Consider the following 27351-nt stretch of genomic DNA (forward strand, 5'->3'; position numbering starts at 1 on the left):
TTTATGATACTTACCATCTACACTTCTACAGGATTATATTTAACACCTTATCTCATTGATACATGGTTTTGTAAGTCCCCTGTTTGGCATGGCTTCTCAGCCAGCTTTTGCTTCAAAATAAGTCAACCATGTGCCAAACAGGTGGAGCCTATCCTGTCAGTGCTGCTCCAAAATTTACTGGAGGTCGTCCTTTCTGGCAGTGGAAATACCAGCTTCCCGCAGCTTTTCATCGCTCTACACCAGGCTGCCACACCATCCTCCGCTGGTTGAGCTGCCTGCCGCGCCCAAGGTGCCCACTGTTGGTCGAGATTCCTCCACATGCCGTGCCACCCTTAGCCCTCCGCCTACTTCACCATCCTCCGCTGGCCGAGATCCTCATCCACAAGCTGACCTCCATTGCAGTGGCAGAAGGAGCCAAGCAGCAGCAATAGCAAAAGGGTGGCATGGCACTGCAGCGTTGATGACTAAGGATGGCGTGGTGCTGTGGAGAGGATGACAGGGTGGTGTGACAGGCAGAGGCAGCTGGAGTTACAGTCGCTGGCATGTGGGTCCCACATGTCAGCATGAAAAAGCCGTAGAGAAGTCAAGAGTGCCAAACATCTGGCTTTTCATAATCAGCTTCTCCAACAAGCTGTTTCTGAAGGAGAATATAATTGGTGGAATATTTGATATATTGCATTGGGCCTCATGGGCTGATTATATAGGGTACATAGGACTAACACCTTATGTGGATACACAATGTGGTACTATTCCTATTTACTCTAACATCCCCCCCGCAGTCACAATAGGAGCGCTATAGACGGTAAGACTGAAGAAGAAGCTGATAAGTAACATCCTCCTTCAGTCAGTCAATGTGCTGCGTATGTTGTGGCTGAAGAAGCCGATGAGTCCTCGTGCAAGGAGGTAGCCCTTTGTGCCGATGTCGAGGTAGCCAAGCGTAAGGGCACAGTAGCCGTGGTCGAAGAAGCCGTGCTGAAGATGGCCGAGGTCGACATAGTTGTGGTCGGGTTGCGTGTCGATTGAGCTGCAGGCGCATAAGGGGCGCCATGGTAATGACGGAGATGTGTTGAGGCAGTCGTTGTGGGAGGGGGCGATGCCAAAGTCCACGCAATTAGGGCCGTCGTAGATGTAGAAGAAAGGCGACGACACAATCGAGGCAGACATGGTAGGAATGGGAGGGTCGATGCCTAAGTCGATGCAGTCAAGCCGCCTGAGCATCGAGGCGCAGCTAGATTTGCCAGATCCAGCAATGCGTCGGGGACGAAAGCACGCGTCGGTGTTGCTAATACCAAGCGTACTAGGGAGAGGGCCCCAACCGCGTGGTTGTGCTGGACGCGGATCGACGAAGTGGAGATGGACAGATCCGCCCGACAATAGTGACACGCCAGATCTGTCTGCCTCCATGGCAGGGTAGGGTCGAGGCGTGTGGCCGGCCCTGGCCGCCACCACGGCGGCATGGGACAGGGCGAGATCCATCTGCCTCCATGCGATGAAGATCAGGTGTTGATGGCGACAGCCGGCGGCGAGCTCGGGGACGAGGCAGCGGCAGCAGCCTGGCAATGATGTAGGGGAGATCCCGATCTGCTGTGCGACAACGATGATGGCAGCCAGATCAATAGGATCGGGCGCCTAAACAGGGGCGCTGCCCCCGGCGTAGATCAACCTCTCCTCGGGGGCGCACAGTGCAGGAAGCGGCGGCGGCTAGGGTTAGGATCTAAACCTAGGCGATGATACCATGATGGAGAATATAATTGGTGGAATATTTGATATATTGCATTGGGCCTCATGGGCTGATTATATAGGGTACATAGGACTAACACCTTATGTGGATACACAATGTGGTACTATTCCTATTTACTCTAACAGTTTCTGTGTGGGTAGCTGGCAAAAAGCTGGCTTGAAAATAATCTAAACTCTTAAGCCATGCCAAACAGGGCCTTTCCTACACAATGAAGTTGCCTGATAGTGGGTTGTTTCAGCTGTTAGCAATGAAACCTACTGTGCTCAACTTCAAGCGTTTTCTGTTGAAGGGCATTCTAACTATCAATTTGAATTGAATATATCCTTTGATTTATCGGATATTGCATAAACCTGATCCATGTTTGTTTTCTTTTTTAGTTTGGTGCTTGAATTTCTTCTGCACAATTTTGCCCTCTCCCTCTGTCAGTGATCCCAATTGGAGTGTTGCACAATATGGCCAATTTCATTTATATGGCTACATTGCTTTTGGCACGATATACATAAGTTGACAATATTTTTCCTCATACAGGCAACAAGCTTGTTATCTGAAATATTTCCAGGAAGCTCCCCAAAAGTAGGACCAACTTACTGGGATCAGATCCAAGAACTTGCTACCATATCAGTGATAAAGCGCATCCTTCAGCGTCTGCATGACATCCTGGATCTGGTAAGCTTTTATTTTGTAAGTAACAAACTAGACAATTGTAAACCGTGCTTGGATCATTTTGCTTGACTTCTTCCCCTTGTTTAGTTTTTCTCTGTTGTGCCTATGAGAAAAGTAACTGATGTTATTTGCCGTTTCGGCACCCAACCATATATTAAGGACCTCTGATTATTAGTAGCAGTTTCTATATAAGCAGATAATTAATTATGTTTGTATCTTTGATTCCTATCTTTCAGCATCTAATACATTAAACAACCATGCACTTTTAAATACTGAGATACCTTTTGTTCTCATCTAGGAAGCTCTTCCATCTCTTCAAGTGTTTTTTACTGAGATGAGCATCTCTTCGTCAACGGAATCTAGCAGACTTGGACAAAAGCAACGTCCTCTTGGGCTTCTGCACCAGATGATTGATGACGCCTTCAAAGGAAAGCGACAGTTCTTGAGTGGTAATGTCTCAGTTGATACATCTGAATGTTAAATCATTTTGCTGTGATGTTCTGGCACACAATTTAACATTCTATTTTAGGTAAACTTCACAATGTTGCTAGAGCTATTGTTGATGAGGACTTTGATAGTGTTTATTCGAAGGAAGGTGTCAACTTAGAAAAGAAGGATGTTTTGAGCTCTGAAAAAGGTGTACTCCTTGGTCATGGGCTTAGAATTCTAAAACAAGCATCTAGGAGTGACCTTGCATCTTCAAATGTTGTGGAAAGCAGTCCAGAACACAAAGGTTCTGCAAACAGATATTTGGGACCTGTATCTACCAAGCCGTCAACATATTTATCAAACTTCATAATATATATTGCAACCATCGGTGACATAGTTGATGGAACTGACACAACTCATGATTTCAACTACTTCTCATTAGTCTATGAATGGCCGAAAGATGTAAGCTCAATTCTGTACCCTTTATTTGATGTTTTTTTTCTTGTATTCATATGTTGAATGAGAATCAACATATTCACAAATTTAAATTGATTCTAATGGTTTCAAATGCATCTCATTTATATGAATGGCCAAAAGGTGTAAGCTCAAATCTGGGTGCTTTATTTGATCTTTTTTCTTATATTCATACTATGTTGAATGATAGTATTTAACATATTCGCAAAATTTAGCAGTTATAATTGTAATGGGAACAAGCTTACTTGACCCCCTCAGGTATTGCTCATTCACCTAACCCCCTCTAGTAATAAACCAATTCTTCAACCCCAAGCCTATTGACTATGGAAAGAAAAAAAAAACGCTTGGGCAGTTCCACTGACATGGTGCTTTCTTCTCTCCTACACTTGGAACCACTGCCAGTTTTTTGTTCTCCTGCTTTCCTTGTTGAATTCACACCTTTCTTTGTGCATCCGTTGACATCCAAAGGGAGGCAGCAATGCAGCAACAGAAGTCTGGAAATCTTTCACTTGGATGGCCACAGGATATAATTTCCCTAACCCCCCAGCTAAAAGATGAAATATCTGCTCAACAGACCATGAAGCATTTGTTAGTTGTTACACATACATTAGCTGTTTCAGTGGAATTTTAAGTAGGCAAACAACAATACCTGAGAGGGGTTAAGTAGTCCTAATTGGAAAATATGGACTGCAGAGTGCAGAGGATATGACTGACTTTTAACCGAGAGTAACTAATTCAGTTAGTGCTTTCTTTTATGGGTGTGTATTCTGTGAAAACCAGTCAGAAGTTGGAAGATGAAAACCCATCCCGAAAACGTACTTTGAAGTCTTGCAGTTTTTTTGAAATTTGGCACAAAAGTCTAGAAGAGCTTAGGCTTGGTAGAAGATGAAATGTGAACAGTCATTATACTTAAATAAAGTTACTTCAGAGGATTCACTCCACCTACAGGTCTTTTTGAACCCTATACACACCCATTACCCTATTGTAATGGAACAATTGCCTTCTATTTTCATTAATTGACAATAAAGAATGAAAAGTTTTTTTGTAAGAATCAGGTCAGAGCTTTTATAGGGGTCCATGTCTCAATGGATGAACAAGACTCCAGGTTTTCAGATATTGAATATTTTGTTTGTCCCTACCCTATGGTAATTGAACGCTTGGCTTTGATCTGTGATTGACAATATGAAAAGTAAAACAAATTTGCCAACCAATTTGCAGCTGTTATTGCTTCATATTCAATGGACATAATTTTCTAGGCTTTCAGATATTGAATACCTTTTTGTCCTGACTCTTGTGTGAATTTGTAACCTCAGATTAAACCATCTTTCTTGTTTAACATAACAAATGATAAATGTGCATTAATTAATTTTATTGGCTACTCCTGGTTTTCTGCTAGCAGCTTATTTGGGTGACTGTCTAGATAACATTCTATGGGACGTGGCATTGACAAGCCCAGCTCAGTGCCATGGTTTCATGTTTGACCATAAATTTTGTGCATCAGAGTGAAATAATTGACAATTATCATGGTGCATGTTTTAATTCAGCAGTATTTAAAATATATCTGAAAAGAAATATAAAAAATTAATAAGATGCCACACATAAATGAAGATGTGTTTGTGAAGGCATTAAATGGATTTGCATTTGTACATGAATGAACTCTTATTTTGTTATTGTAGTGTCAAGACGATGATAAATTCATTTTCATTAATGTAATTTCTCGTCTTTATGCATACAGTGTCAATTCTCTAACAAGTTTATTTTGGTACGCAGCTATTAACTCGTCTAGTTTTTGAGCGTGGAAGCACTGATGCAGCGGCAAAGGTTGCTGACACAATGGGTGTTGATTTTGTGCATGAGATTATATCAGCATGTGTGCCACCTGTTTTACCTCCACGAACAGGACACGGATGGGCTTGCATTCCTGTTATACCTAGCATTTGTAATATTAGTTCAGAAAACAGACTATGCGCCATTCCAAAGTCTCTTCCTCCTGCTCAAGGATGGAGTGCAAATGATTCGTCCTCGTCTTCTCGTGAAGAACCCCTCTATCCTCTCCAATTAAATTTAGTGAAGCATTTGGCCCAGTTATCTTCAGTAAGAGCAGTTTTGGCATGTGTATTTGGAAGTAGCATACTATCTGGGGACAATGAATCATCTCCTACTCATGTGAAAGATTCAACACAAGCTCCTGAAACTGAGAGGTCATTTTTTGAATTTGCTCTTGAGCAATCAGAGAGGTAATGATTAGGCACTTTAAACTATCACATGCTAACCTGTTTCATGTTAGTTTAACTATATAAATTGTTTGTAGATATCCAACCTTGAACCGGTGGATACAGATGCAGTCTAATCTTCATCGAGTATCCGAGTCTTCTGTAACAGATAAATCTGAAGTCTCTTTGCATCAATCCAAAGGAAAGTTTTGTATGAAGCGAACCCGTGAGCCTGACAGTGATGGTGAATCAGAGCTTGAAGAGGCTGTCATAGGCAGGAACACCACTTCAAGTTCGCTAGAATCCACTAGACATGAAGATACTAGGCTAGAGCCAACAACTTTTATCTCATTTGATTGGGAGAATGAAACACCATATGAAAAAGCTGTTGAGAGGTAACAGGATTTCATGTGTTTTTTTTTTCTATCATTTGTTTTGTTCTGCATGTTGAGATTTTCTCATTTGCAGGTCAGATACATGCTACTGTTGTGCATATGCATATAAGCTCTTGTTTGCTTGATGTTTCACCTGTAAGGGTATATGTCCATTTTAACTCTATGGACGCCTTTTTTCTGTTAGTTTGGCTGGCACTCTGAAACAAGCTGCACCTATATAAAATCAAGTCACGAGTATTTTGGGTGTCATCTTGCTAGCATGCGTTTTCTTTATAGCGGTCATCCCTTCGTGAACATGGCATTTAAAGAAAGAACTAAACATTTTCCTAAAATTTCAGCACACTGAAAATGCTATCCATGATAATCTGTATGTGATGATTGGTTGTAATGTGTCTCTGCAGGCTAATTAGTGAAGGAAAACTATCTGATGCTCTTGCTGTGTCTGATCGTTGTTTGCGCAATGGTGCATCTGATAATTTACTTCAGTTGCTCATTGAACATAAGGAAGAAAAAGGTCCAGGCACAGGACAAATTCATGCTTATGGATCTCACAATCTTGGGAACGATACTTGGCAGTACTGCTTGAGGCTGAGAGACAAAAAAGTTGCAGCTGAGCTCGCTCTCAAGTACCTGCACAGCTGGGACCTTGATGCTGCGACCAATGTCCTAACTATGTGCATGTGCCACTTACCTGAGAATGATCCTATGCGCAGTGAGGTAATCCCTCCGTCCCAAAATATCTGTCGTTTTCGCTTGCCAAGAAACAACTTTGACAAAATATATATTAAAAAATATTAATATTTATGGTACATAATTGGTATCATTAGAAAGATCTTTGAATCTAGTTTGTTAATATGTATTTGGAGATATAACGTTGCACATATTTTCTAGAAATCGAGTCAAACTTGCGGCATGGAAACCAAAAGCGACAGATAATTTGGGACACAGGGAGTAGTTCCCTTGCATTTATTCATCTTTGAAGTTAAAAAAAAATCTGAAAATAGTACTGTATTTCTGTCTGATTGAACCATGATTATACATAGCTGAAGATGTTTCAATACATATAGCTTAAATGGCTTATCTAGCTAATTATAGTATTTCACATGACAATCTGTGGTTGAGTGCTGTAGAGATCTGTCACGCCATAGGGCCACTATTTTATTTCTTTATAATTTTGGCTGCATCATTTTGTAACAGGTGTTGCACATGAAGCAATCTTTACAACGTTATGGTCATATCATGAGTGCTGATGACCACTACACCAGATGGCAAGAGGTAACCCGATATGTTCTTTTGCTGCATCATTGGAAATATAAATTCCTTTTCTTATCATAAAGACAAACTTTTTTTTTCTCGAACACACCTTTCTTATCATAAACTATTTCTAACTTGAAAATGTTGAATATTGTTAGGTAGAAGCTGATTGTGAAGATGACCCAGAGGGCTTGGCACTCCGTCTTGCTGCCAAAGGAGCTGTTTCAGCTGCTTTGGAGGTTGCTGAAAGTGCCTCTTTATCAATTGATTTGCGGAGGGAGTTGCAAGGCCGCCAGCTTGTCAAACTGCTAACCACTGATCCACTTAATGGTGGAGGCCCAGCTGCAGCTTCAAGATTTCTCTCAACCTTAAGAGATTCCAATGATGCTCTTCCTGTAGCCATTGGTGCTATGAAGTTATTACCTGACCTGCGTTCAAAGCAGCTTCTTGTATGTTGCCAGACCTGGTCACATTTGTAATGCACTAAAGCATGTCCTGACATTGGTTAATTCTGTTTCAGGTGCATTTCTTCCTCAAGCGTACAGTTGGGAATCTTTCAGATGCTGAGATTGCACGGCTTAATTTGTGGGCTTTAGGTCTCCGTGTTCTTTCGTTATTGCCATTGCCATCGCAACAGCGTTGTTCTTCTCTGCACGAACACCCTCAGTTGATTGTAGAAGTACTGTTGATGATGAAACAACTCCATTCTGCTTCTTTGGTATACCAACCTGACTTTTTTTTTCTTGTTTGCCCTCATCTCTATTAAATCTTAAAAAAACATTTACCTTATTTCTGCAGTGAGCTATGAACAGCTGTTTTACTTGTACTTGTCTGTGCTAATGGAAGGTTTCTTATTTTGTGGCTGCAGATTTTGAAAGAATTTCCTTCCTTGAGGGATGATAGGTTAATTCTTGCATATGCTAAAAAAGCAGTCTCCGTTAATGTTAGCTCAGCTCCTAGGGAACGTCGACTGAATATCTCTGCGTCAAGGGCAAAACAAAAAAAGGCCACAACTCCAGCTAAAACAAATTTTGTGCAAAGTTTCGGTAACTTTCAGAGAGAAGCACGCAAAGCGTTCTCATGGGTCCCCCGTGATAGTGGCACTAAAACACCCCCAAAAGATATTCTTCGGAAAAGAAAGAGTTCTGGCTCTGGAGGTGATAGATCCTCTTGGGAAGCAATGCCTGGTTTACAGGAGGAGCGGACACCTGTATATCCCTCTGAGGGGCAAGAACGACTTCCTTTTGTCTCTGCTCCTGATGAATGGGTGCTGACAGGAGACCCTGACAAGGATGACGCAACTCGTTCATCCCATAGATATGAAACCTCTCCTGATATCACACTGTTCAAGGTAGATCTTTTATTCCCTATCACAGTGTCAAGCTTTTATGCTCTGCAAATGCTAATAATCTTCGTTCATTTTATTTGCACTGCTCTATATTTTTTTCTCGAACTTGCACTGGTCTAAATTGTCTGCCTGCAGTTTTCTTTTTCTTGTTAGGCATGAAGGACCTAGCTAGTTAGCTTTCTAGCAGTGTAATCTAACTATTCTGACTTCTTCATAGGTTGTGTTCGATCTACATTAGTGTTTTGCTAAATTGAACTTGGTTTTATTTATTCTTGTCAAAAACACTGTTTTCTGGTTATATTTGTTTCAATTGTTCTTGTATGGTTTTGTGTAAGTGTGTTTTGTTATTATGCTATTAAGTTTGATCCTTGATGTTTGTTTTAGTCGTCTTCGCGCTTGTTAGTTCCATGGTGCTGAGAAATGGAGATTTGATGCAAGTAGTACTGTGGTAGAACAGAAGAACCCAATGATATGCACTAAGATAAAAAGACTATTTTGAATTCAATGTACAATTATGCCGTGGTCATGGTTGAATTTGTTAGTTTAGGATGTTGAGTTTGGTATCGATGATCCACAAGCTAAATTCTTGTCGCCTAACTTAAATTTATTAAGTTTTACATCTATAGGTCTTCTTATATATCTGCAATTTGTGAAATAATGTGGTAGATATTGTTTCAGCCTTGTGCTTTGAAAGGATTTTCTGAAGGGAAGGTGATGGGGTACTTTTTTTTCTCGAAAACGCAGGAGAGCTGCGCTTCATTATATTAAGAAGAGAGTAAAGGGCAAGAGCCCAAACAACGCTACAACACACACACACGCGCGTGCGCACGAACCCACACTCCCCCTATGCTCCTTTTATACACTTTCCCCATCCACTACTCATCCTACAGGTGGGATTGAAGATGACTTTTGAGGAGGAAAAGTTTTTGAAGCTTCATAGCATAGTCATCCCCTTAGTATATCTCGAGTCTAATTGTCATAACATGATTGGGTATGATTAATGGTTTAAAGTGGACGTACAGTTTGCTCTTCCTGAAAATCGCTAAGCATTAGACAGGGCAAGATAAGGACTGTAGGTGCTAATAGATGCAGAGGCTTTACTTTGACTTGTTTAATTATTTCATTTATTTCGTAATGGATTTCCACATTTTTTTTTATAAAAAAAACTCGGCCGGTGGGGGAAAGACCGCCCCCACGGTATTGTACTTAAGAGAGAAGATTTCAGTACCCCGACCGAGAAAACCCCTGAACCCCCGCCCCATCCGTACACAGGGAGACGTTACCCCGGGGTGTGGGCCGATCTCTTTACCTGTGCTTTGGCCTGGGGCGAGCGAGGGGATTTTTTTTAACCACAGCCTGAAATTCGCTCCCACGGAGATTCGAACTCAAGACCTGTGGAGTGCCGCTCGAGTGTCTTAGCCACTAGACCAAGCACACTTTGGCGATTTCCACAGTTTTTTTATCTGGTTTTACAACTTGGTGTTCTTTCAGATAACTGAGCAACTACTCCTGTAAATGACTTTCTTTTTTTGAGCTTTAAATACAGCAGGGCAGACCCCCACTGTAAGGATTTTATTATATTAATTAAAAACAACAAAAAGAACAACACCACTGTACAACGAGGGAGTGTGGGACAAGAGGAGCCAAGGGGCTACAACTAAGAGAAGTATAGTTTAAAATGTTAGAAAATGGGTAGTTTATAGCAGTACTTTTTTTCTACTCAAGTTTTATGAGTGGGCACATGTGGTAGTGCTTGTTAATTACCTATAAAAAGCTAAGTTGGTCAGTATGCCTGTACAGAGTAGTTTAGCTAACTCACATGTGGTTCAGCCTTATCTTGTGTTGTTAAACTGCTAGCGAGATTTTATGCATTGCAAAATTCATCTCTTATGATCTATTTCAGCAAGGTTTTGTAAATCTTTTTGTAGGCATTGATATCCTTGTGCACCAATGAGTCAGTAGCTGCAAAAGGTGCACTTAAATTGTGTATGACTCAGATGAAGGTTGTGCTAAGCTCCCAACAGTTGCCCCTTGATGCCTCTATGGACAACATAGCCCGGGCTTATCATGCAACGGAAACTTATGTACAGGTTTGAAGAATGACAAACTGTATGGCCCTCTGTAGTTCATAACTTGTAGATCAACTGAGATCCACTAATGTATATTTCCAGGCACTCTCTTATGCAAAGAATCTACTTAAAAAGCTCGTTGGTAGTAGCGATTTGTCAAGTGGCTCTGAAAGAAGTAAGGAAGTTGATGATGTTTCTGTGGGCACTGGCAGTTCAAGCACTGGGAGCCAGTATGTGGATGAGCTGTCTGATCTCCTGGCTCAAGCGGACATGTGGTTAGGGCGTGCAGAGCTTCTTCAAAGCCTGCTGGGATCAGGTATTATTGCCTCGCTGGATGATATAGCTGACAAAGAATCTTCAAGTAGATTACGTGACAGATTGGTCAGCGATGAACGGTACAGCATGGCTGTATATACTTGTAAAAAGTGCAAGGTATTGAACTTACAATTTGTTTGTGAGTCTTACTACTTCATACTGGATAGTAAGACAATTTAATGTTGTGATCGGTTTTTCAGATTGATGCTTTACCGGTATGGGTAGCATGGGGCCATGCATTAGTTCGAATGGAGCACTATGCTCAAGCCCGTGTGAAGTTCAAGTAAGGGAGAATTCTTCTGTATTTCTTGATTTACTTTTACTTGGTACACAAATAAAAGACAAGATGTTGAGGGAAAAACATAAATATGCTTGCATTTACAGGGACTGTATGTGATCATGTGGTTCTCCCAAGTTGCCAAAGTCAAGTATCATTTTCTTTGGTTGTTGTAAGCAAGGATATGGCTCTTGAATAGTAGATTGAATTAGAGAGGTATATGGTACAGGCATATATATGCAAGGATTCTGTCAAGGGCGCGGTGATCTAGGGTAGGCGGCCCTCGACTACGGAGTTCGTAGTCTCCTGCCGTGTCTTCCAGTAGCGGAGGTTATGCCCCTCGCGGCTGCCTGGGCTTGGGAACTCACGAGAGAGAGAGAGAGAGAGAGAGAGAGACAGGGTTTAGGTAATAGTTCTTTTTTAAAACAAATCAATGTGCCGAGTACAGACATATATAGCCCGAGGCTTGCTAACAATACTGGAGTAATTCCCTCCTAAATCTAAGGCATGCATATAATCTATTTCCTAAACTTAGCCACTGGTTGGTTGGACGATCTCCTGCTGCGCCACCTGGGCCTGGGCTGCAGTGCGCTCGGCTGCCCTGCGCACGTCGTGGGCACGCCTCCTCCTGGTGTAGGGGATGCCACACATGACATCTCTTCCCCCCTCGACGACTGGCTCGCCCTCGAGCCGAAAAGCTGGATACTTGGCGACAAACTCCTCCTTGTCTTCCCACGTAGCAGACGACGCCGGTTCACCCTTCCAGCGCACCAATACCTGCTGGACACCGCGAGCAAGACGGCCACGAATGACCTGGTCAGGCTCTGGGACGACGGCGCCGTGAAGGACAGGCGGTAGTGACGGTGGAGCAGCAGGCGCCGGGCCGATCCATTTCTTCAGAGGGCCCACGTGAAACACATCGTGTAGCTTGGCGTGCGGGGGCAACTCGAGGCGAACAGCTACCTCGTTGATGAGTTTCACATGGGTAGGGGCCGAAGTACCTGGGCTATAGCTTCCCTTTGGTGGCGATGGCCAGGGACGCCATTGGGCGCTGACGCAGGCGAAGAAGCACCCAGTCCCCCACGACATAAGACACCGGCTGGTGGGACTTGTCGTAGGCACGCTTCTGGGAGGCTTGTGCTTGCTCCAGGTGGTGCTTGACGTGTTCCAAGAATTCGGTGTGTTCGGCCATGGTCTTGGCAACCGCCGCCACGCGTGTCACCCGGCTCGTACGACCGAATGGTAGGTGGATCACGACCGTAGACCACATGAAACGGCGTCTCCCGCAACGTGGACTGGTAGGCGGTGTTGTAGGTGAACTCCGCCCATGGCAGCCAACGGAGCCACTCGCGCGGACGATCGCCGGTGAAATAACGGAGGTACATGGCGATGACGCGGTTTGCTGCCTCCGTTTGCCCGTCGGATTGCGGGTGAAAGGCCGTCGTCATGTGTAGCTTGGCGCCCATGAGTCGAGCTCTCGCCAGAAGGTGGAGGTGAAGACCTGTCCAAGACCATGGACTGCGGCATGCCATGGAGTCTCACGATGTCTTTGAAGAACGCCTATGCCACAGACTCCATAGAGTAGGGGTGAGCCAAAGGAATGAAATGACAATATTTACTGAAGCGATCCACCACCGTCAAGATGACGGACTTGCCGCGCACGCGCGGGAGGGCCTCCATGAAGTCGAGCCCTATGTCTGACCACACCCCGGACGGGACCGGCAATGGCAGCAGCAGGCCGGTAGGTAGTGCACGCGTGCACGGAGTCCTGGACGTGGCGGCGCATGTCGGGGAAGTGGAAGTTGCGTTGGAGGCGGTGGAGCGTGCGCTGCACTCCTTCGTGTCCATCCTCATGCACGACAGTGAGGATCTCCAAAAGCAGCGCGAGGACGGCAGGATATACAGCCGACCATCAAACGTGACCAGACCGTCTGTGACTGCCCACGGCGCACCGCGTGTGCCTGCTGCGATCTCGTCCCGCATGGCAACCAGGGCTGGATGGCCGACCTGGTCCCGTCGAAGGCGCGCCATGTAGTCGAAGTGCGGCGCGGAGATGGCTAGCACCGCGCCATCTGGTGTGTCACGCCGCAACAGGGCATCGACGACGACATTCTGGGCGCTCGACTTGTACTCCACCGTGAAGTCGAAGCCAAGCAGCTTCCCGACCCAGTGGTGCTGAGGGATCGTGGCGAGGCGTTGGTCGAGGAGGAACTTGAGGCTGTAATGATCCGTTCGGACGGCGAAGCGGCAACCCCAGAGGTATGGGCGCCAGTGGCGTATGGCGTGTACGAGGCCGATGAGCTCGCGCTTGTAGGCGGCGAGGGAACGGTGTCAAGGCGCGATGGGCCGGCTGAAGAAGGCGATGGGGTGCTTGTCCTGGAGTAGCACCGCGCCAAACGCGTGCATCGAGGCGTCGCATTCGACGATGAACGACCTCGTGAAGCTCGGGAGCGCAAGCACCGGGGCCGAGGTGACCGCCGCCTTGAGCGCCCAGAACGCTGCCGCTGCGTCGGCGTTCCAGGAGAAGCCCTCCTTCAACAGTGTCGTCAGTGGGGCGGCGATGGTGCCATAGTCGTGGATGAACTTGCGGTAGTACCCCGCGAGGCCCAAGAATCCGCGGACCGCACACGCGGTCCATGGCGACACCTTCGTCGGAGATGACGTGGCCGAGGTAGGCGATGGAGGAGACCCCAAAAGCGCACTTGGAGCGCTTGACGAAGAGCTGGTGCTGGTGCTGCACGGTGAGCACGGCGCGCAGGTGGCGGAGGTGGTCGGCCCAGGAGGAGCTGTAGATCAAAATATCATCAAAAAACAAAAGCACGAACCGGCGGAGGAATGGACGCAACACGTCGTTCATGAGCGCCTGGAACGTTGTCGGGCGTTGCACAACTCAAAATGGCAATGGGTACCCGAAACCCGAGTACCCGACGGGTTTTACCCGATAAGAACGCGGGTATGGAATGGATTTTGTACCCGCGGGTACGTTGTTGGGTGAAATCCTTTACCCATCGGGTATGGCGGGTACGGGTGTGGAATAGTAGTACCCATACCCGCGTACCCGTGGGTAAGAAATACCCGCAAAATGAGTAAGCAACCTACGCAATTTAGCCCATATAGCCCATGAACTGATTGGCTGAACGTGGGAAGTATTGAGCGTCTGGTGTGCTACTAGTGCTACTATTAATTTGCTGGAAGTTGTTATGTTTAATTTCCTATAAGTTGTGATATTTAACTTGCTGAAAGTTGTTATATTTCTATTGAACTCAGGTATATTTTCGGGTATGGAATACCCGTCGGGTAAGAATTACCCGTCGGGTGCGGGTATGGAATGAATTTCTTACCCGTCTGCTTTCGCGGGTAACCCGATGGAATAGATTTTGACTTGGCGGGTGCGGGTACGGGTGGCAAGTACCCATCGGGTACGTACCCGTTGCCATTCCTATGCACAACCCGAACGACATCACCATGAACTCGTAGAGGCTGTCGTGGGTGTGGAACGCCGTCTTGTCGATGTTGGCCGCCCGCATGCGGACCTGGTGGTAGCCCGAGCGAAGGTTGAGCTTAGTGAAGAACTTGGTGTCGTGGAGTTCATCTAGCAGCTCGTCGACGACCGGAATGGGGAACGCATCCTTCACGGGGAACACATCCTTCACAGTGATGGCGTTCAAGGCGCGGTAGTCGACGCAGAATCGCCACGAGCCATCGGCTCTCTTGACGAGGAGAACCGGCGATGCGAACGCCGAGGAGCTTTTGCGGATGAGTCCCTGTTCCAGCATGGCAGCACACTGGTGTTCGAGCTCGTCCTTGTGCGTCGCTGGGTAGCAATAGGGTCGAACGGCGACTGGCAACGCCCCTGGCTGCAACGTGATGTCGTGGTCACGGGAGCGAGGTGGGGGCAGCCCATGAGGCTCCGTGAAGGCGCCGTCGAACGAAGACAACATCACGTCAAGGAGGGACGCCGTGGCCGTGGTGGTGCAGACTGTGGCGGCCACAGGCTCCGGAACGGCGCACCAGAGCACCCGTTGGCCCTGCTGCTCGAAGGACATGATGCGCTAGACGAAGTCCTAAGTCACGGGCCCCAACGTGCCCAGCCACGGGGCGCTGAGGACGATGTTGAAGCCTGCCATCGGCATGACGAAGAGGTCGGTGATGAAGGGTGCGCCCTGGATGGTGAACGCGGCCTGACGGAGGATGCCGGGGCAGGTGATCCACTCGTCGTTGGTGACCATGGCGGAGAGGCGCGGCCGGGGCAGTAGGGGCAGACCAATGCGCCGAGCCGCGGACTCTGAGATGAAGCTGTGGGAGGACCTGGAGTCCAGGAGTCTAGCATCGCGACGGGGGAGGCGGACCCGACTGTGACGGTGATCTGGAGCGTGTTGCTGAAGTGGACGCCCGCCACGGCGTGGAGGGAGTAGCAGGGGCTGTCCTTGGTAGTGTCGTCCCCCGTCGGCTCGCCAACCTCCTCGAGGGCGCCCTCCACGAAGAACAGGCGCTTGCACACCCGGTTATGGCCGCGAACGAACTTCTCGTCGCAATTGTAGCACAGGCCGAGACGACGGCGTTCCTCTTGTTCGGCCGTCGAGAGGTGACGGATCGGCCGGCTCTCCGTGGATGTGGCCGGTGCTGCAGTGGTGGCCGCAGGCGGCGGGAGGATCGCCGGGCGCGGTGGTGGGACCGGTAGGGCGCGCTGCCCTTGCCGAGGGGGTGGTTGCACCGGCCGGTCGGTCTCCATCAACTCCACCTGGCGCGCCAGGCTCATGGCGGCTGCGAGCGTCTCTGGGTTGTGGACGCGGATGGCGTGGTTGAGTGGCGGTAGGAGGCCGCCGGTGAAAAGCTGGACGCGCTGAGCCTCGTCCAGACGACCCGCGCGAGGCAGGAGGGCCTGGAAGCGATTGGCGTACTCCTCCACGGTCCCGGTGCACCGACACTCGGTGGGCTCGAACAACGGAGCTGATCGGAGGGGAGGCCCAAACCGCAGGTGCAGGAGCTCCTTGAATCGCCCCCATGGCGGTGCGCCCTCGTCCTCCTGGAGTTGTGTGTACCAGAGTTGCGCGACGTCGTCCAAGTGGTACGAAGCCATCCACATGCGCTCCTCCGCCATGGTATGGTGCTGGCGAAAGTGGGATTCACACTTGTTTAGGAAGAGCAATGGATCGGTCGTGCCGTCGAAGTGGGGAAAGTTCCACTTGTGTTTGGGTATGTGATCTGGCTCGCGCGGCGCTTCCGAACGGTGGCCCTCGCCGCTGTCCGACGGCGAGGCGGACTTCTCCTTCATGGCCACCATATCGGCCTTCATGGCTGTCATGTCCGTGGTGAGGGTCTTCAATGTCGCCAAGACATCGGTGATGGAGGGCTCGCTCATGGCTGTGGAGGGCTGGGCGGAACGGGTGGGAGAGGATTGTTGAGACCTTGATACCAGGTTGTCAAGGGCGCGGTGATCTAGGGTAGGTGGCCCTCGACTACGGAATTCGTAGTCTCCTGCCGTGTCTTCCAGTAGCGGAGGTTATGCCCCTCGCGGCTGCCTGGGCTTGGGAACTCACGAGAGAGAGAGAGAGAGAGAGACAGGGTTTAGGTAATAGTTCTTTTTTAAAACAAATCAATGTGCCGAGTACAGACATATATAGCCCGAGGCTTGCTAACAATACTGGAGTAATTCCCTCCTAAATCTAAGGCATGCATATAATCTATTTCCTAAACTTAGCCACTGGTTGGTTGGACGATCTCCTGCTGCGCCACCTGGGCCTGGGCTGCAGTGCGCTCGGCTGCCCTGCGCACGTCGTGGGCACGCCTCCTCCTGGTGTAGGGGATGCCGCACATGACAGATTCCTAGGGTTTGGTTTATAAAAGTATGACAAATCAACAGATATCCTTGCCTATGACCTATCATCTAGATAACTACACTTGCTCCTCGACAGCAGTGGCTGCTTTGCGCTTGGCGTCCAGGCGTGAGCAATGGCGGTGTTGCTCAGGCTTGGTGTCCCCAGCACACTTCTTCATGGCGCCGCAATCGGCAGTGGCAGTGTTGAGCCATGCACATTCCTCTGCATCTGACTGCGCTTTGGTGGCAACAGAAACGGTGGGGGATGAGACAGTCGCACTGGAGTAAAGAGTCCCCTGGGATGGTTGCATCGCACATGGAGAGGTTGGGTGAGAGTAGGGTTTGGGTGGTGTTAGGTTTCATGCACCAATCAAGTGAACCCAAAAGCTTAAGCTATTGGGAAGAGGTGGGCAATCCACTAATACTTGACAACACTCTCAGTCACTTGCAGCCAAAACAAGGCACAAACGTGGAAATAAAGAAGGGAGCAGAGGACTTAAAAGATGTCTCTACCAGGACTCGAACTCGAGATGGAAGTGCGTGTCCCATAGCATGTTCTCTTAGGTGCCGTTTGGATATTGGGATATAGGGGATGAGATAGGGATAGGGAAATGAATGAATGACCAGAATTAAATGAGTGTGAAGAATGGATGGCTAAGATACAATATTCACTATCCCTATCCCTATCCCCCATCCCAATCCAAACATGCCATTAGATTTAGGATATTGAATAGTTATAATAAAAGGAACCATGATTTGGTAACCAAACTGTACGAAGTGGACTCAATAAAATAAAAGAGGAAACTGAAAACGGTGTGAGACCAGGAAGGGGGAGGGCATCAACTCAAGGAATTGTGGATGGTTCCTTTAGCCTGTGTGCTTGGAGGATGACATCTGTATTATGTACTTACCATAACCCACCTTTCGTCATCGTGTACAAGCTATCTCTCTGACTGGCAAGAACTATCTGATTACGTTAACTATTTTTTTTTAAAAAAAACATCTGCTTTTGTCCATAGAATGCATGTTGAGAACAGTTTCTGTGTAGTCAACCTCTCAATAAGTGTACATGGATTTTCCGCTGTTATTGTTTTTTTCCTTTTGTTTATAGGAGCGTGATGAAATCTTTTTATGCTACTTCAACTTAATTTGCCACTGAGCTAAGATTGCTGAAAAAGTTGCAATGCAGATAGAGTGAGTGAATTTGTTCAGTAGCCCCTGTCAAAGAGGAGAGGGTTGCAAAGCTGATCTCAAGCACACTGATTTTCATATTTTTTTTAACTTGAGCATTTCATTTAATTTGTCAACCAAGGTTGTGCTTTTCATTACTTTTTTGTGTAACATTTGGGTTTTTTTTCTTCAGGCAAGCACTTCAACAATACAAAGGCGATGCAACTTCTGTTGTCACTGAAATAATCAACACAATTGAAGGAGGGCCTCCAGTTGATGTTTCTTCTGTCCGTTCCATGTAAGTCATCAACATCGACGTTTCCATGTTTACTCTTCCTAGGTTCTTCAATTTGTTGGCCCTGAGAACCGGTGTTCCATCACCAAAAATATGCTCAGTTTAGTATGTTGCAATATTTAAAAAGTTCCATAAGTAATCATGTATATTAAGTAAGCTACAAAAATTTCAATTTCACAATCATATTTGATACTGAGGTTTTAAAAAACACAAGTGCTTTTAGCACGTGATGAACACTAGTTAGTACGTCATGAACGATATGGGTTGACTGCTTGTGTACTTGGATTCATGACATCTACAATGAATTAGGAGCTATATTTTGCAGGTTTACCTGACTTTTATGTGTCCCATATATTTTATGAATATTTGGAACACTGTGACATGCTGAATTCACACCGTGATGCCTGAACCTGTGGATACGAAATCTGCTCTCATAGTTTTAATTTGGATTTACTTTGTACTACCTCCTGAAAACACAACTTTAAGCTAATTTTCACAGTAATATGTCTACAAAATCCAGTGAGATTTGTAATACTATAGTACTTTTTGACATAAATCTGCATATGGTTTTTGCATTTCCAATCTCAAATGGCGCACCATTGTTGCATTTTTTCCCTTTTTTTGGGGTAATTCTGCTACTGAACTTGCATCGCAGGTATGAGCATTTGGCAAAGAGCGCGGCAACCATCTTTGATGATTCCCTTTCTGCTGATGCTTATCTTAATGTTCTGTACATGCCATCGACATTTCCACGATCTGAGAGGTCCCGACAGTCCAGAGATCCTATAGACAACCAATTCACGTCTGCTAGTTCCTACCTTGAAGATGGCCCTCGCAGCAATCTTGATAGTGTCCGATATGCTGAGTGCATTCACTACTTGCAAGATGTAAGATTTGTACTCATTAATATGTATGCCACTTTTTGTTTAGTCAATCAAATTTTGTTCTGTAAGGTTTCCCTTGAGTTTTCTTTTACTGTCTAGATTCCCCAGTTCCACCATGCATATTAACACCTGAATCATGTATCCGTTCCTTCTCACCCTTCTCATCTGGAGTGGCCGATTTCCTAAAGAATCTTGGCATCTGAGCCACAATATTGCACCCTATTTAAGTTTTGGTCTCGCTACTCCTTTCGATTGCATTTTTAGAAGTTGGGTCTGATTCGATAATCCATCAGTTTATATTGATTTTTTTTATTAATAATGATTTCTCCTGGATTCTTGCAGTATGCTCGGCCACAAATGCTTGCTTTCATGTTCAGGCATGGCCATTACACTGAAGCATGCTCTCTGTTCTTCCCATTCAGTCAACCAACCACAGAAGGGGAAACATCTTTGTCTTCAATTCCATGGAGTGATCCTTTAACAACTGATTATGGGACAATTGATGACTTGTGTGATCTCTGTCTTGGATATGGTGCTATGGCTGTTTTGGAGAATACAATACGGACAATAACACAATCGCCCACATATCATGAGGCACACGTGACTCAGTACATGAACACAGTTCTCACTCGCATTTGCAACTATTGTGAAACACATAGGCATTTTAATTATCTCTACAACTTCCTGGTACTCTCAATATCTATTTGAATCTCTCTTTGGATTCCATAGGTTCACTGATTTTGAGGCAATTTATCGTGGTGTGATGTGTCAGGTTCTAAAAGATGACCATGTTGCTTCTGGGCTTTGTTGTATTCAATTATTTATGAATTCAATGTCTCAAGATGAGGCTTTGAGGCATTTGGGACATGCCAAGGTATAATTACATCTTATATTCATTGTCTTTACCATCATAATACACTATCCTGAGTACATGTATGATAGCTCAGCCAACCATGTGCGTTGTTGACATGTATTTTGGAGAATGATTCTTGTGGATATACCAATTGCATGTGTTATCAAAACAGTTAGGGTATAAAATCAATGTGAGTTAAGTCCCCATAATGTTTTTTCAATTTTGATTTACCCACATAATTTCAGGTTCCAAAATGTGATCTTTATTTAGACTATCACATCAATGAAAATAATATGGACCATGGTTCAGTAAAAAAATAACTATTTGGTTGTGTTGTCTTATGCTCTGTTTCTTATGATTGCAGACACATTTCGAAGAAGCCTTATCTGTACGAGATAGAACAATCGAGGCTACAAAGTTGGTATTGCGGTCTGCTCGGAATAAGAGCGCACCTGGAAAAATGACCAGGGAAACGATAATGAAATATTCCACTCGTGTTTCTTATCAGGTGAGGGAACTGTTTGTTTCTGTCTTTTGCTCTGATGCTTGGCTAGAGCTTCAATTCAAAGCTTCAGGAGCTGGTCATGGGTCGGGTAGAAGGGTTGGTTTGAGTAGCAGACTCGTTGTGACTTGTGAGCCCCCTGCTGAGGTTGTCGTTGTTTTTGTTATTGGCAATTGTTGTTTTTGTTGTCAGCGATTAGTACTAGTTGTCTTTCTATTTTGCAACCTTATTCGGCCTCGCAGAGGACATTGAAGTGGTTGATTTGTATGGGGCTCTTTAATCTTTATCCCCTTTTTCGCTGTAATATAAAAGATGTGCAGCTCTCCTGTGCGTTCAGGGAAAAAAAATACATGGATTATGAATTTAATTTGAGGCTGATTCTCTTGGGGGTCCCAGCTAAATGTCTTGCATAAAGCCAAAGTGACTGTAGATTCAGTTAGCTCTATATTTAATGTAACTTTGCCAATTTTGGCTCAAATGGCTAACCTAATTGCACATGTTGGAATTGTAGATGGATGTGGTGAAGGCCCTCAATAGTATAGATGGTCCTCAGTGGAAAACTTCCCTTTTTGGGAATCCAACTGACCCTGAAACTCTGAGGTTTGTATTATCTATTTGCCTTATAAGGTTGAATCCTTTTGAAATGTTTAGGAGGCAACTACATTCCCAACGTCAATTGTGGCAAAGTTGGATTTACGTTTTCCAGATCATGGTTTAGATTAAATGTACCATTGTCAAGCTGTTTTAGGGTTTGTTTTTTTAACAGGTTTTCAGTGCTAGTTCATTGCAATGATTGTACACGAAGTCTGTCCTCTTATTGTTCATATATATACTGAATGATTATTAAGCTTAACCAAAGTGGCATGTTGGATGTGCTGGAACCCTGCCCATGGACACAGATTTTTTTTCTTCAAACACACATGAGATCAGCATATCATTTCATATAAGAAGAAAGAAAAGTACACACAAGGGTGGATGAGGAGCTGTACTACCCAATACTCACACAGGAACACACCCAACACAAAGGATCTCTAAGGATAACTGCTAAACAGCCTAGAAAGGACCAGAAATGACCAGTAACCTGGAAAAAATCATGCACCCATAGAAAGGGACCTGACCAGGAGCTCTTTGGTAGACTCTTAGCTTCAGCCGAGGACCACAAGACATTTGACATCCTAGTTCGACCTCATTGTTCCCCCATTGAGACTAGGCCTTATAAGTTACATTCTTCAGATTTTGCCTGTCTGCTTATGAGCATTGTTTATTAGATCAGAGTTTTGTTACATGGGGACTCACTGCTCTTATCTATTCTAATCCTGTGTATATGGTTAATATCATTCATTTCTATTGGAATGTCACATATCTTGGCCATTACTAGTATTAATCACAGACCATATCCTTTGCTTCATGTTAACATACTCAGTAGCCTGACAGTTGGCTGCCTTTGATTAGGCTAGATCAGAGGAGAATTACTCCTTTTATGTACACTCGCCTGTATATTGATAATATGACCTGCAGCAATGGGGGAGTCATTCTGCCTCCCAGTTTTATTTGCTTTCAAGTTCATCGTGCTTAGTCAACTTGTCCTTTTCTTTATCATTTGATGAAACTACTTTTTCAAAACTGTACGCTTATTATTTTGCAGGCGAAGGTGCATCGTTGTTGAAACGCTGGCTGAAAAGCATTTTGATTTAGCTTTCAGAATGCTTCATGAGTTTGATCTCCCAGGTATAAATACCGGATTGAGTATGTGCTTTGTTCATTTGATACTCAGAATTGATGTCTTTTAACATGTTCCGAAGTACACGGCTCTTTACTTCAATTAACTTATTGTCTGCTTTGGTTCAGCTGTTGATATTTATGCTGGTGTAGCTGCATCCCTCGCAGAAAGGAAAAAAGGGGGCCAGTTGACAGAATTCTTGAAGAATATAAGGGGGACTATAGATGATGATGAATGGGATCAGGTTATAAGTGCTTTCCTTTTTGACAATCTCAATTTTACCTTGTAGGAAATCTGAGAAATAATATGAACATTTTTTGCATTAGATTATAATTATTCACGGCAAGTTCTGTTAGAACTAGGGTTTCATCATCTTGGGCCAACCCTAACCAGGGTGGCAATATAGGGCATGTTTGGTTGGGTGGCCAACCCCTGGCTAGGCCTGCTGGAGCTAAGATGTGGGTGTTTGGTTCTCTGTTTTTGGGTCTTAGCCAGGCTTAAGTTGGCCTCCGTACAAGCCTTAGCCTGGCTCGCAGAGAACGACCGGGAGGTCCGTTTTTCTGGGGCCTGGCTTGGCTAAGCCCCGCGCTCGGTCTCATCACCGCTCATGGTGCTCGCAAGCGCCAGGCCCCGCCCGGTGGCCGCCATGGACACTAGCGCATGCGTGCCCTATGCGCGTTGGCCTGCATCCTCGCCGTGGCGGCGCGGTGCGTGTCGGAGACTGTGGAGCTGCGGCCGGCCATGGACGAGGTGGTCCCAACCGGCAGGCCCGGGCGAGGCACCGGAAGGAGTAGCCCACGTGGACGCGGAATACCCGCTAGGGGGTGCCGCCCATGGAGTCGGTGAGGGGAACCCCGGAGGAGCACCTGCGACCATGGCCGCCGGCGAGGCTCACCATCAGGAACCTGGAACGGCCACATGGAGATGTGCCCTAACCATGGGTTGTGGAAGGATGGCCAGGGTGCACCCTGTGGAGGTGCCGGCAGCGGCGGCTACCGCCACGGCCCCCCCACCCCTGCTCGGCCCGGGGGGGGGGGAGATGACCAAGAAGCGACGATTGTGGTGGAGTAGCGGCGAGAGCGGTCGAGGAGGACGAGGACCCGGGGCGGACACCGAGACGACCTGAACTCCCTGCTGGAGCTCCTCCATGACAAGGTCGTCACGGACCTGCAGGAAGGTGGGGAAGCTGACGAGTAATCACGTCCAAAGGTGAGCGTAGCGGTCACTGAGCCCGCGAAGGACGTTGAGGACCAAGATACGGTCCTCCACGGGCCAGCCAAGGTCGCCGAGAGAGTCCGTCATTCCCTTCCTCTTGCGGCAGAACTCGCTGACGGAGAGGTCGCTCTGGACGAACGTCCGGAAGCTCGCATCAAGACGCAGAGCCCGGGCCTCGGCGTTGCGCAGAAACTGGCCCTGGAGCGTCAGCTAGGCCCCACGAGCGTTCGGAGTGTTGCGGACGAGGTCGTGGAGGTCCAGGGAGATCGTCCCTAGAATCCAGGAGAGGACAATGCTGTCAAGGCGCAGCCACGAGGCGGTCGGGACCGCGCCCGCGGCGTCGAGGAGGACGTGGTTGTCGAGGGCGTAGCAGCAGAGGGTGAGGAGGACCAGGTCCTTCCAGCGGGCGTAGGAGGGTGACTCCGGCTCGAGGACGATCGGGACCAGGAGCCGGATGTTCTGGCCCCCCAGCCTGATAGTGAAGCTGTACCACGAGCGGGTCGGCTGGATCGTGCCAGATGACCGCGGTGTGGGACACGCGGGGACCCGTCGAGCCGGAGGAGGTCGCCCCGACGTCGTGCGAGGTAGGGATGATGAGCAGCTGCTCCGCCTCGGCGATCTGGCGAGCCAGGGCATCGGCCGCATCGCGCTCGCGCTCCCAAGCGAGGGCGGCCGCTCGCACGCGCGTCTGGCCTTCTGCAGCAGCAGCACGGGCAGCGGCGAGGGCGGTGGCGAGGGTGGAGGTCGGCGGCGGAGGTGGTGGGGGAAAGGCCGCGCCCACCAGCATGCCCAGTCCAGCAGCGTGGGCCGCAGCAGCGCCCAGTGGCATCCCCAGGCCGGCAGCATGGGCAGTAGCTGCTATGGTGTCGGCATCAGCGTTCTCGGCGGCCTGGACGTCATCTGTAGAAGGCGCTGTGCCCGCCGCTGCCATGAGAAGGCGAGCAGCAGCGACGGCACCGGCTGGAGGAGTGGCGGCGCCGGCGGCCTGCGCCCTGGCCCGTGCCCCTGCGTCCCGCGCGGCCTGCTGAACCTCGGTGGCCTGCGCCCCGGCGGCCTGCGTGCCCACGGCCTGCGCCCACGCACAGTAGGGGAGAGGGGGAAAAACGTTGAAATAAGTGGGTGGAGGAGGAGGAGGAGGTCGCTGGCCAGCCATGGCGCCCGCGACGGTGGCCCAGGGAAGGCTCACCGGCCTGCAACACTCATACTCTAACAAGTTCTTTTGGAACTTTAAGTTCTGCTTGTTAACATACGAGCTTTATCTAAATGTGTAATGTCAAATATTTGTATTTAACACTATAGTCTTATTTGGCAGTCCCCCTTGATGTTCTAACTGACTGATTTACTGATATTTGTTAACTTTCAGGTTATTGGTGCTGCTATAAATGTTTATGCCAACAAGCATAAAGAAAGACCAGATCGCCTCATCGACATGCTAATCAGCAATCACAGGTAGCCACTGCTAACAACAGGAACAAAATTGTAATTAGTGTTACAGATGATTATATTACCTAAATTGCAGCATTTTGTTGTCTGTGGACAACGAAGTACTGACCTCAATATTTCATGCCTGGATAGTGCTTACTGTCAGTAAGCATTGGTGCTTATAATGAATTCCTTTTCTGATCCTGCACTTTTCTAAATAATTTATAAACTTGCAGGAAAGTACTTGCTTGTGTTGTCTGCGGACGTCTAAAAAGTGCGTTCCAAATAGCCTCACGAAGTGGAAGTGTCGCTGATGTTCAATATGTTGCTCATCAGGTCAGTTATCTTTTTTCTTTTAAATTTACAGATGTTTCGTACTTATTAGTTATCGAATGAATTTATGTCATGTTGCATCTATCATCAATGACTTGCACTCCCCCTGCTCCCCTTCCAAACTATAGTTCAACTTTGTACTACTCCCTCTGTCCCAAAATTGCTGTCATTTTAGCTTTGCAAGCAAGTCCCACAAAGAGTGTCGTTCGGCTAGCTAAGTCCTGTGCCTATAGGAATCAGTTATAACATTGACAGGACATATGAGCAATTAATGAAGCATGTCCCAGAAAGTGTCCTGATTCATTGTTTAAGGAAAAATACTCTATGGAAGTGCATGTTTTGGAGTGAAAAAGTTGCTGCAGTGATGGATATCAATTGCGCATTGTTCTTTGTGGCTGTATCAAAGACAGGAAAGCATGTCCATTAACTCTGCACCAGATGTGTAGTGATTACACTTCTTTCTTGGTATACGCCATAAATCCTAAAACGACGGTAAATTTGGGGTGGAGGGAGTAAGTCAAAACTTTGACTAAATTTTTGTTAGAAAAATATATCAGCATCTACGAGTTCAAATAAACGCACGAAGGCATATTTCATGGATAATTTAATGAAACTATTATATATTATAGATGTTAACCCAATTTTCTATAAACTTGGTCAAGGTTAGAGAAGTTTGACTTAAGACAAAAGTAAACTGAACTATAATTTGGAACGCCGGGAATAAGTTAAGTATCTTCCACTCATCAGTTGCTGTAGTATCTGGTTTGGCCCCTTAATGGGCAGGGTCAAGTCTGAAATTTTTTTCTAATTATTTGTTTGGTCTGTGAACTTTAAGAATCGTGGCATCAATCACGTCCATGAGAAATGCCATTGGTCTCCAATTAGAAAATGAAGTCTGTGAAGTTTTCTTGAGTAATTGACACAACACAAGGAAGCCACCTATTTCTGTTGTGCAATTATCTAGAAGTTTTGATTTAAGTCTAAAAATAATACACTTATAAGTTTAGGGTCTTAAATATATGTGCCCTCGAAGTTGAGTGACAAAAAAACATGACTCCTCCCATAGGGGTACAAGAGATGTAAGCACGATGTGATACATATTGACGAGTGTACGCAATTTCAGTACTTATACTCGCCAATTTCAGTACTTATCGCCGGTATTTTTATTTGGTTCTGTTTTCTGAGTCCATATTACCTTCTTTTTTGTAGGCATTACATGCAAATGCATTGCCGGTACTTGATACGTGTAAGCAATGGCTCGCTCAGTACATGTGATACCATAGATGCTGACTTGCTGAGAGCGTTCTTGTGTGAAGACAGAAAAACAAAATAATCAAAGCAAGGAACATAATTCTTGTCTGGGTACGACCATCTGAAAGCTGAAGGTGTTCAATCCTCATTCCCCATTTCAACATCTTTCCACTTTGTGCAACACAAGGCATCCATGTATATATGGCTCTTAAGTGCATATTCGTTATACTATCCCTTGTGGAGAGGTTACGCCTCTTGCATTTTTGGTCTCTGCTATGTTGTGAAGCCTTGTAATTCCATTACTTCCCCATCCAGTGAGACGAGTTTAATTGTAAGCGCTTGGCAGCCCACAAAGCAGCCAGTGCCAACTTCTCCTTGCTCTCACCGATCATTGAGAAAATTTTGGTCGATTCTCTTATTCTCAATCTTTGTGTTGCACCGGTAGCACTATAGAATCCGGATTATGGATAAGTGCCTGGTGTGTTCACTTATGATTATTTCAGCTGTGGCTGCAGCACTATACAAGTGCAGCATTGTTGCGAGAGCTGGGTGCAGCTGCAGATGCAGCAAAAGCCGCTGCACCGAACAGGTGGGATTCAGATTTAGGGTGTTTGGATGGAATTCTAGGATTTTGAGTTTTTTTTTTTTTTTATCCAGATTCTTAGAATCCCGATGGATCCAAACGCTACTTTAGATGACCTTTTTCTTTT

General features: G+C 46.4%; 1 protein-coding gene across 2 annotated transcripts in view; it reads left to right on the forward strand.

Annotated features, from left to right (window-relative positions):
• The window catches only part of LOC8082473 (protein DDB_G0276689), a 44341-nt gene extending 17275 nt beyond the window's left edge, over window positions 1-27066 (forward strand). The window contains exons 12-35 of one of the 2 annotated variants that reach the window (XM_021456586.1): window positions 2270-2407; window positions 2703-2853; window positions 2934-3295; window positions 5078-5544; window positions 5619-5915; window positions 6317-6632; window positions 7113-7190; window positions 7328-7618; window positions 7690-7887; window positions 8038-8520; window positions 10446-10607; window positions 10689-11018; window positions 11102-11184; window positions 18360-18464; window positions 19117-19348; window positions 19688-20032; window positions 20118-20219; window positions 20563-20706; window positions 21212-21300; window positions 22346-22428; window positions 22549-22664; window positions 24999-25084; window positions 25294-25393; window positions 26600-27066. In XM_021456586.1, coding sequence (XP_021312261.1) covers window positions 2270-2407; window positions 2703-2853; window positions 2934-3295; window positions 5078-5544; window positions 5619-5915; window positions 6317-6632; window positions 7113-7190; window positions 7328-7618; window positions 7690-7887; window positions 8038-8520; window positions 10446-10607; window positions 10689-11018; window positions 11102-11184; window positions 18360-18464; window positions 19117-19348; window positions 19688-20032; window positions 20118-20219; window positions 20563-20706; window positions 21212-21300; window positions 22346-22428; window positions 22549-22664; window positions 24999-25084; window positions 25294-25393; window positions 26600-26665 — 4824 coding nt within the window. In that variant the 3' untranslated portion in view covers window positions 26666-27066. The remainder of the gene's footprint in view (window positions 1-2269; window positions 2408-2702; window positions 2854-2933; window positions 3296-5077; window positions 5545-5618; window positions 5916-6316; window positions 6633-7112; window positions 7191-7327; window positions 7619-7689; window positions 7888-8037; window positions 8521-10445; window positions 10608-10688; window positions 11019-11101; window positions 11185-18359; window positions 18465-19116; window positions 19349-19687; window positions 20033-20117; window positions 20220-20562; window positions 20707-21211; window positions 21301-22345; window positions 22429-22548; window positions 22665-24998; window positions 25085-25293; window positions 25394-26599) is intronic. The other variant, XM_021456587.1, reaches the window with a different exon arrangement.

Source organism: Sorghum bicolor, chromosome 3, assembly GCF_000003195.3.
Source record: "Sorghum bicolor cultivar BTx623 chromosome 3, Sorghum_bicolor_NCBIv3, whole genome shotgun sequence".
Classification (NCBI taxonomy): Eukaryota; Viridiplantae; Streptophyta; class Magnoliopsida; order Poales; family Poaceae; genus Sorghum; species Sorghum bicolor.